The sequence below is a fragment of the Gobius niger genome (genome assembly GCF_951799975.1).
Source record: "Gobius niger genome assembly, chromosome: 5".
Lineage (NCBI taxonomy): Eukaryota > Metazoa > Chordata > Actinopteri > Gobiiformes > Gobiidae > Gobius > Gobius niger.
This window is the reverse complement of record NC_136856.1, coordinates 405,985-416,252: the sequence shown is the minus strand read 5'-3', so window position 1 is coordinate 416,252 and position 10,268 is coordinate 405,985. Positions and strand designations below refer to the sequence as shown.

Sequence of the window (10,268 nt, the reverse complement as noted above, 5' to 3'; positions counted from 1 at the left end):
GCCGCCGCTCGCTTTGTGGCTGATCGTCTTCGGACACGATATGCAACACCTGTGCACTGAGGAAGCTTCCAGTTCCAACTCTTTCTAAGGACGTTTGTTTTAAAGGGGCACAAATCAACTTTTTGTGGTTTCTGTTTCCTTTGTCCCGTCAGTTTGAAGCGGCGAAATCCACTGCCTTATGTTTGTTATTCCAGACACAGAAGCATCTCTTTCCTCTCCAGCACCAGACTCCTCCTAACGAAGCCTTAACCACGCCCATGTTTTCAGTAATCGCTCCTTTGACGCTTCTCCCGTTGAATCACAGTCCAGTGTTCGCCTGTAGATTGTGAATGATTTGCATTTTGTTTTATATGCGACTGTGTTATTGCTACGACCGGATAAACTTGTCATATAAAAAAACTACAGACACGACTCGTTTCAAATGGTCTTTGTCGCACGAATGTGGGGTTTGTTTTGGCAAAGGAATTAAGGAAAGGAAACTTCGTGAGGGCGACATACTCAACAAATGTAAAGGGAAGGAGGAATACTGCAGACGTGTACCATGATGAACCAGCAGGGGGCAGACACAGGGATAATGGGCCTTGTTGCTTTAAAACGGTCAGAAGTAAAGAGAGAAAATGTGATGTGACAAGACGAGTGTTAGAGGTATAGGCTTGTTGCACAATGTGGCTACGCTAGTTCCTGTTCGTATTCATTTCCTTTAAGATGAGCTCAGACCAGTGAGTTTCTGGTAGAAATATTTCCATAGAGGAGACGTTTATGTTTGTGAGGATCAGGGAGTTTGTCTTGAAGCTAAAGGCTAATTTAACCTCTTAACTCCCGCCTGAACCTTTTTTCCTCACGTCATCAGATTTTTTTTTCCATCATTTTTTTGTTGTGTGTTCAACTCATTTTTGTCACATTTTATTTTATTTTTTTCGTCAATTTTTTATCATTTTTTTGTCTTTTTTTAGTCACATTTTTGTCATGTTTTTGTTAATTCTTTAACACATTTTTGTCCATTTTTTATCAACTTTTTGTCCTTTTCTGTCAATTTTTTTGTAATTTCTTTGGTCAAATTTGTAGCACATTTTTGTCCTTTTTTTCGTCAATGTTTTATCGCATTTGTCACATTTTGGTCATTTTTTAATCAAATTTTTGTCACATTTTTGTCACGTTTTTGCCACTTTTTCATCAATTTTTCGTCACTTTTATGTCAATGTTTTCTCATTTCCATCATTGTTTTCGTCGCAGTTTTGTCGCTATTTTCACACCTTTTTTCCAGAAGCTTTTGGATTGGGGTAAAGCCAAACTGGAGAAAATGTGCTCGGTTCACAATTTGAATTAGTGCCTTTATATATATATTTTTTATAGCATGTTAGCCTTTAGCTTCAAAACAAACTATCAATCCTTCATGATCACAGGCGTCTCCCCTGAACTCGTTACATCATGATTTGAACACAGTAAATGATCATCGACCGGGAACTCACCGCCCACAACATCATCTTTAGAAAATATGATTATTATTCCAGGAAAAGAAAACAGACAGGAAGTCCAGGCGCTCACACCTTCAGGTCAGAGGAACTAGCGTAGCCACACCGAGCAACAAGCTAATTGGCCAAATAAAACACCAGGCAGCGTCTCAGCAGAGATGCCCAGACCTCCCGATCCACACACACCTCCTCCAGCTGTTCTGACCCCGAGGCCACACCTCCTCCAGCTGTTCTGACCCCGAGGCCACACCTCCTCCAGCTGTTCTGACCCCGAGGCCACACCTCCTCCAGCTGTTCTGACCCCGAGGCCACACCAGGCCAGCTCGGAGACATAGTCCCACCAGCGTGTCCTGGGTCTTCCACGAGGCCTCCTCCCACTAGGACATGCCTGGAACACCTCCAGCGAGAGGAATCTTCTCGTTTCCATTGAAAGAATTGACAATGTTTGGCCTTTCTGGGACTTCTATTCTCACCTCTCTGACTCTGGTGAGTTTTACCATTTAATTTCCTAAATCTACAGTTGATCATTTGGTGGGTTTTGAGAAGTTTATTTGTGTTGCAGTCACGAGAGGAACTTCATTAACGGACTCACATTTTAAGATTGTTAAAGGGGGGGTATTATGCAAAATCGACTTTTTCAAGCTTTACATCATGTTATGATGTCATTCCCTCATTAAAACCATGCCTGGAGTGTTGCCTTAGCACATTCACGTATTTTCGAGTAATCTGTAGAAACTCCGACCTTTCGTCACCAGCCGAGTAACCAACCACTGCTCCTCAGCAGAACCCCCTCCCCGCAGTGTCTAGCCCTAAGATGTAAACAGAGTCATCATGGAGGTTTAGCTTCATGTGTTGTGAACCGGAGCCACAGCAGACTTTTACAAAGACACATCAGTGTTTCTGTTACCGAAACACCCAGGATTAAAACCGGTGACAAGAACACTTATTTCAGTGTCTGGTTCTGCGCTGGGCCTTGATGATGCACAGAGCCTCCGGAGAAAGCTAATGCTAAGCTAAACCTCGAGTCATCACGTGAAAACGAGAAATATGCACACATAAAGTCAATAAAACCACCACACACATAAAGAACCGTTTAACAATGATCACACACGGAGCCTGGCTTGTTGATTTGGAAGTTTATTGCTCACATTTCATCTACAGTGAGTCGTAGCCGAGTGGTTTCTCCCGGAGCTAAGGCACTATTAGCCGCGACAAGCTAACAACCTTCACCTTCACAACATTCATTGAAAACAGGCAGCATATTATGCACAAATAACGTCAATAAAGCAGCAACTACTCGAAGCAGCCTTTACGATGATCACACAATGAGCCTGGCTTTACACATTTGTGGTTTATTGCAGACTTTTCATCAACAATGAGCTGTAGTCGATTATAACAAGCTAACGGGTAACCTCGAAAAACCATTGTCCACCTGCACAGATAATGTCCGTCTTTTGAATCATACGGGCTCCTGCAGATCCTGGTGTCGTCCATGGGGGTATAGTTAGAGATCCATAGGGCAGATGCAAAGAGAGAGCCTCCAAACAGCAGTTATTTTTCAGGCAAGAGCCCCTTCCAAGCGTCCGGTGTGGAAGGTTCGTCTCCAAATAATATCCTGTGTGGCCATTGTTCACAAAGTGATAAACAGCAGCTCCTTTCCAACAATAAACATTAAAATGCACCGATCGTAGTTTCAATACTGTGGAGAAAGTGTTGTGATGCCACAGACAGCGTGTGGAGGGGGCGTGTCTAAAGGCTCAGAGGTTCTTAAAGAGACAGAGGCCTATTTTAAGCCATTTGCTACCGCCATTTTGAAAGAGAAATTCTATACAAGGCAGTTATTCTAATTTACTGCATTTACAGACCAACAGAAGGTTTGTCATCATTGTAGTGTGATATAGACTGGTGCTGTGGGACTGAAAAAAGCATAATACCCCCTCTTTAAGTAATTTTATGAAAGTTCCATCAGGTTGTAAAGGAGATGAAAGTGTTCAGTGCTGTGAGGCGTGAGCTTGAGTTCTGCACAAACATGTAACTATTGTCCTCCATTCGTAGCTTCCACTGGTTTAGTTCAAACAAAGGGCTGATTGTTTTGCTCATCACCTCGACTATTGCATTGAATATGACTGATGTGTTTCGAGGGACAGTCCAGCCCTGGCGTACAGAGAAACCATATGTTCTCCCAGAGGATCCTTTAATGGTTCTAATGTAACGGCCAAGGGCTCGATGGTCCAGACGAATAACCGCGGTGATAACGGACAGCCCTGTCTGCTAAACGCCCTAGAGGGAGGAGGAGTTCAAACCATTAGTTTGAACAGATGTCTGTGGCTGAACATAATATTATAAAAGATACGAAACTGGAACCAAATCCAAACCTTTGCAGGGTCGAGTAGAGATAATCCCACTCCAAAATTATAATTATCGTAGCGTATTTTTCATCAATTGTCCTCACATGTTACACCACTTTAGTCTGTAATCTTTTATTTTTATATCACTTATCGCTTTAGCCAGTCTTTATCAAACCCCCCCGTACATATCTAAGACACAAAAAGAATCCAGACTCCCAGGTTGATCCGGTTTTAATCATCAGAAGCCAGAGCTACACAGAGGGTCAGATGCAGCCGGGTGGATTCAGGATCAGCTGGTGTTGGGGGAACATTTACAGTGGAAGTCCCCCAGAGTCAGGGACAGGGACTTCTGTGCGTCTTTGGCACAGATGTAGTACAGAGTCCTGGTGAGGGGGCTGTCGTTCCAACACAGGGCAACTGGCAGAGAGAAAGGAAATGATAAAAGTGATTCCTTTATTATTGGCTGCTACAAACATCAGGGTCGTGTGACTTCTTCATTGGAGGATATTCTCTTTTCTTATTTTGAACTGACTTTTGTGAACCGTTACCTTCATGATTGATTTCAGCAAAATGCTCTTTCCCAAATTCATTGTTTGGTTCGCCTTGTTTCCAGTTTGAATAATCCCAAACAGACCCGTCGCTCCACATCCACACAGCGTCCTGATGATCATTTCACACATTTCAACTCTGAACAACTCGACTAACAGGATTTAAATGATGTTTGGAACAAACTGACATTAACTGCGTTGTGTCCACCGATCCAGGTCCGCAGGTTTCCTCCGGTAGCCTGTTTGATGAGATCTGCGACGAAGGCGTTCTCCTCAGCGCTGTGGATGGAGGCCAGGTTTGCAGCATGAGAAAGGCAGCTTTGCTGGAACAAAAAAGTTTATTTTATTTATTTAGAAAAACAGGGACAGTGAACAATAAACATGACCTCAAGGGGAGAGATGCTGTACCAGGTTAAAGCTCGAGTGCTAATTTCCACCCGTCGTCCCTGGGCTGATGTTGTAGTAAAATACATGAAAACATCCTGCGTACGTGGATATTGGCATTGACCAAGTTCATAATAGTAAAAGCAAATCTTCACACACAACCATCAGATAAAACACACACACATCCGGCACATGTGGTGCAAGTTTGATTTGACCAGAGCCATTTCTGTGCCCGGCGTGAGAGCGTGTAAGAGTTTGTGCTTGTTTTCAGCTCTGTAGGAACTTATTCCACTGACGAGCGACGAGTTTCCAAACGCTGTCTTTGGTTTGGGGATCCTGCATTGGCCTCGCACTGGAGATCCAGTGGTTGGAGCTGTTGTTTCAGAGCCCAGAGAGATGAACTGTTTTAGTGGAGGAGCAGCGGCGTCATGGAGGATCTTATACATCAGACACTGTGTGGATTATTTTACGAGGACATGACAGCGATGTCGTCTTTGATTGCTTATGCTTATCTTTTTTGACAAGATGGCGCCAGCAGTGCGCACGGTGTTCCGTCTGTCAGCCCTGTTTGGCCTTATCCTACTCTTTTGGATCTATGGCCCCTGTACATCAGCGCTATTTGTATATGATTGGCAGGCACTTCTTAGTCTAAGATTTGCTCAAGACATACTGTACAATCAACGCTCTGAGCATCAGTCCTGTCCTCCGCCCCCCCTGCTATCCAACATACCGGCTTACCTGTGGCGCACTCCCTGTCCACCACGGAGAAAGCGCTCTAGGAGAAGAGGGAAGCGGGGTGGTGTCCTCGTAAGATTTCGGGCCCATCTGCGATCCTGTCGGGCTGCCGACACCCAACCGAGGCTGCGGTGGATCCGTCCCATTGTCCCTATCGAAGTCCGAGAGGGAATTCAGCAGCACCCGCCGCTTCTGGACTGGAACCCACGGACGCGCAAAGCTAACCGCCGCGGAGTGACTCATGGAAACCTCTGCACGTTAGCTCGTGATTGCTCGAACACTGGATCCGTACCTCTTCGCCTGGCATTGATGAATGTCCGGTCGCTTACAAACAAGACTTTTCTACTAAATGACTTCTTCGTGTCAAAGCAGTTGGACTTTTTATTCCTCACGGAGACGTGGCTTCGCCCCGGTGAGTGCACGGCTATCTCCGAGCTTCTTCCTCCGGATTGTCTGTTCTTTAACTCCCCTCGTGCCACCGGTAAAGGTGGAGGTTTGGTGTCTGTATACAGCTCTAAACACCATTGCAGACAGATCCAAACAAGCGCCTTTACAAGCTTTGAAACGCAGCTTTTTGAGATCAAACTCTCCGTGTCTGTACTCTGCGCGCTTGTGTACCGACCACCAAAGTTTAATAAAGACTTTATCCATGAACTGTCGGACTTTGTAACAGAGCTTGCTTTAAAAACGGACAGATTTTTAATTCTTGGCGATTTTAACGTCCACGTGTGTTGTGAGTCAAAGCCCTTGGTTAAAGACTTTTTAACTCTGGTCGATTCCTTTAATCTTAAGCAGTGGGTAACTGGGGCTACTCATGATAAAGGACACACCCTGGACTTGGTTTTATCGCATGGATTTGACGTTTGTATCGAGGAGATTGGCAGTGCGCTGCTGTCGGACCATATGCCAGTGGTCTTCAGTTTTGATGCGCATTTCTCAAAGACCAAACCGTGCGTTCAGACGCGCGCACGACGCATGCTCTGTCCAGTAGCTGAAGCTCGGTTTTCTGATGCTCTTACAATGGTCTTGTCGCCTGTTGTACATGACTCGGGTAACTTGTGTGCAGATGAGTTGGTCCACTTGCTTAATTCCACTGCCACCACTATCTTAGATGTTTTAGCTCCACTCAAAACGAGGCGCGCCAAAGCGGTCTCAGAGCCGTGGCTAAATGACTCTACCCGTGCACTCAGGCGTGAGTGCAGGCGAGCCGAAAGGAAGTGGAAAAAGGACAAGCTCCATGTGTCCCTGGAAATTCTCAGACACTGTTTATGCTCTTATCAGAAAGCTGTTAAATGTGCGAAAGAAAAATACATTTCTAACTTTGTGTCCAGTAACAGCCAAAAGCCCCAGGTCCTGTTCAATGTATTAAATCGTCTTGTAAACCCTAATGAAACCCCTGGGGTTGAACCTTCAAATGCATTGTGTGAGAGCTTTCTAAATTTCTTTGTGGATAAGATATCCTCACTTAGGACCTTAACTGGGTGCCCATCTGCTATTGCTCCTGTTAATAGCCCAGCATGCCCTGTTGTGTTTGATTCTTTTGAAATGGTTTCTCTAAGTGAACTGTCCAAAGTAGTCCAGCTCATAAAACCTTCGGAATGTCTCCTTGATAGCTTGTCCCCCAAATTGTTAAAAAATGTGTTCAATGCTGTAGCGCCGTATTTACTGAAACTTGTAAATACTTCCCTGGCTTCAGGCTGTTTTCCAGGTGCCTTCAAACACGCGGTTGTTCAGCCCCTCCTAAAGAAACATAATCTGGATCCTGGAACGTTATCTAACTACAGGCCAATCTCAAAATTGCCCTTTTTATCCAAAGCCTTAGAGAAATTGGTCCACATACAGCTCGATGGCCACCTCAATGAAAATTGCATTTTAGAAAAATTTCAGTCCGGCTTTAAATCTAGGCATAGTACTGAAACAGCTCTGATTAGAGTTTTTAACGACCTGATTCTAACTGTTGACTCTGGCAACCCTGCTCTTTTAATTCTCTTAGATCTGTCAGCAGCCTTTGATACTATAGACCACCAAATATTGTTGTCCCGTCTTGAGCATTATGTGGGTATCAAAGGCGTGGCTCTTGACTGGTTTCGCTCATATCTCAGCGGTAGAACATTCTCTGTTCATCTCGGGTCTCACTCTTCGAGCTCAGCCCCACTTTCCAGTGGGGTTCCACAGGGCTCTATCCTGGGGCCCCTCCTCTTTTCTTTGTATATGTTGCCACTTGGTTTGATTTTTGAAAAACACAAACTTTCTTTTCATTGCTTTGCAGATGATATTCAAGTTTATCTGCCTCTAAAATCTACCTCGCTCCAAACCGTGTCAAATTGTCTGCAAGACATAAAACAGTGGATGGCACAAAATTTCTTAAATCTTAACGAAAAGAAAACTGAGATGGCGTTATTTGGTAATTTTAACGCTGCAGATATTGCTCTGCTTGGCCCACTTGCTCCTTTTGTTCGTCCATGTGTGAGGAATCTTGGCGTCATGTTGGACAGCTCTTTTAAACTACACAAGCAAATTAGTTCAGTCATCCAAACTAGCTTTTTTCAGATGCGCCTCTTAAGTAAAGTTAAATCCTACATTCCTCTAAACGAACTTGAAAAAGCAGTACATGCGCTCATCACCACTCGTCTAGACTACTGTAATGCTCTATACTGTGGTTTGGACAAAGCGTCCATTACGAGGCTACAAATGGTCCAAAACGCAGCGGCCCGCTTCCTGACCGGCACCAGGCGACGTGAGCACATTACACCTGTGCTCGCCCGTCTGCACTGGCTTCCTGTCTGTCACAGAATCAATTTTAAGATTCTTTTAATTGTTTTTAAATGTTTAAATGGCTTGGCACCTTTGTATCTGTCTGAGCTACTCTCTGTCCATGCCCCGTCCAGAGCACTTCGCTCAGCTGACCTGCTCCTTCTGGATGTGCCCAAAACGCACATGAAAACCAGAGGAGACAGAGCTTTTTCTGCTGCTGCCCCCCGACTGTGGAACGGTCTGCCCCTCAGCATCCGTTTGGCCCCGACTCTAAGCAGTTTTAAGTCCTCCCTTAAAACCCACCTCTTTACACAGGCTTTTTAATATGTTCTACTTTCTCCATTGTATTTTTGTTTAATTGATTTCGACGTAAAGTTTATTATGCCTTGTTTGTATTTGTATTCATAGTTTTTATCATCTGTTTGTGTTGTGAAGCACTTTGGGCAGCGGTGGTTGTTGTAAATGTGCTATAGAAATAAACTTGACCTTGACCTTGACCTTGATGTAATCGTCTGCCTTTATCATGAATCTTTAGAGACCTTTTATATAAAGACTCAAGTGGCCTGAGGCAGATTTACAAGCCTGTGACCAACCTGTCATACAGTAAAGACAATGTGGAACAGTCAGTGCATTTAGGCTGCTGAGGCCTCCATCGTGAGGTTCTACTGAAAATGCCTGATGTGAAAGAACCTCAAGACTCAAGTCAGTGAGTTTCACCTACTGGAGCGACAGCACTCAGTCAGACCTGTGCCTGTGTGTACCTTTACATTTAGACTCACCTCCACAAGCAACTTCACACATTCATTTAGGAAGCGTAATGAAACTAAACCCTGCACCATGTCGGCCTTTTCTGATCTGAGCCCACGGTTCAAAAGCAACCAGGAAGTCAGGAATCCTAAAGTTTAGTCTTTAAACACGTCAGGAGCCTGTGGGTCCGTCCCAAACCAGTGCATGGTCACAGGTCCAAGTCCAAACCGGATGTGTCCACTTTAAACAGAGTCAGTGTTATTATCAGTGCTGTACCTCTGCTTGTGCCCAACCCAACTTAGACTCAAAGAACTTGAAACAGCGAGTTCCAAACGGAGACCAGCCGGCAGGACAGCCTTTATGAAAATAATATGATTATTAATGAATCAAAGTAAGTGTGCTGTGTATGAAAGTGACTGTGGTCAAACTCACCGTGGTCATTTCCCTCCGCCTGTGAGGGAGGAACAATGAGCAGAGTTATTCAAGCCTGATCAAAAAGACAGACTGATAAATGAGGGGTAACTCACAGCTCCTGTGGTCAGCAGAGCGGTCACACAGAGGAGGCCGGTCAGTGGGAAGTTCACAGCCATCTGAAATCATCAGGTACAACTAAGAAGAAGATCTGTGTGTGAAAGACCTGAGCCATGAAGAGCCTTACCTTCACTTCAGGTCAGACTGAAGGACTGAGAAGAGAAGCTGCTTTTATAGAGCGGTCAGGGGGCGGGTCAACCCCAGCATTCAGCAGCCTCGTCAGCATTAGGGCCCGCCTTTGACCTCTGAACCCCCGCCTGAGCCCAGCACAGTTTCTCCAGGTTAGCTTTACCCAAATCTATAAGCACACAGTTACAGCTTTATATTAGTTCATCTGTTGAAGTGAACCACCAAAAGTCACTTCTGACACTGGTTCATATTTGGTTTAGGCTTTAAGACATGTTGTGTTTCATTTGAGCCCAAATGTACGACTGTGATGATTACCGTGGTAACCAAAGCTCCTCAGACTCAAACCTGGGACAAAACAGTTTAACTGCATTTAAGGCTGTTTCATCACAGACACACATGTCTGATACTGGGCAACTCTCTCCACTCTGAGTCAGGACTTTCTCAGCTTAAGGCCTCACTGTCAGCCTTCAGCTCCAATGCAACGGGAAGTGGTTTTTATTAAAATTACAATTATACTGAATCATATGAACTATTTCCTACATCCACAACTTTTCCTTTTGTAATAATTACCACAGAGTTGGTGCCAAGAGCCATGTTTGACAAACAGACTTTGAGCTGAA

General features: G+C 44.6%; 1 protein-coding gene across 1 annotated transcript; it reads right to left on the bottom strand.

Annotated features, from left to right (window-relative positions):
* Nucleotides 1-4,082: 4,082 nt before the first annotated feature.
* LOC306963138 (galactose-specific lectin nattectin-like) lies at nt 4,083-9,652 on the bottom strand. The gene is made up of 7 exons (XM_079556613.1): nt 9,647-9,652; nt 9,516-9,578; nt 9,421-9,439; nt 9,265-9,344; nt 4,557-4,691; nt 4,369-4,480; nt 4,083-4,237 (listed from the first exon to the last, which is right to left on the bottom strand). Exons 2-7 carry the CDS (start codon nt 9,576-9,578, stop codon nt 4,110-4,112), a joined length of 537 nt encoding a protein of 178 aa, XP_079412739.1. The 5' UTR covers nt 9,647-9,652; the 3' UTR covers nt 4,083-4,109.
* Nucleotides 9,653-10,268: the final 616 nt, after the last annotated feature.

Excerpts from the sequence above, each read along its gene's own strand:
- LOC306963138 (XM_079556613.1), bottom strand. The coding sequence starts at position 9,578 with ATGGCTGTGAACTTCCCACTGACCGGCCTCCTCTGTGTGACCGCTCTG. Across the intron at positions 4,692-9,264 it reads TGGGTTGGGCACAAGCAGAG|CAAAGCTGCCTTTCTCATGC; the intron begins GTACAGCACTGA and ends TTTTTGTTCCAG. Across the intron at positions 4,481-4,556 it reads GTGGACACAACGCAGTTAAT|GACGCTGTGTGGATGTGGAG; the intron begins GTCAGTTTGTTC and ends AATGATCATCAG.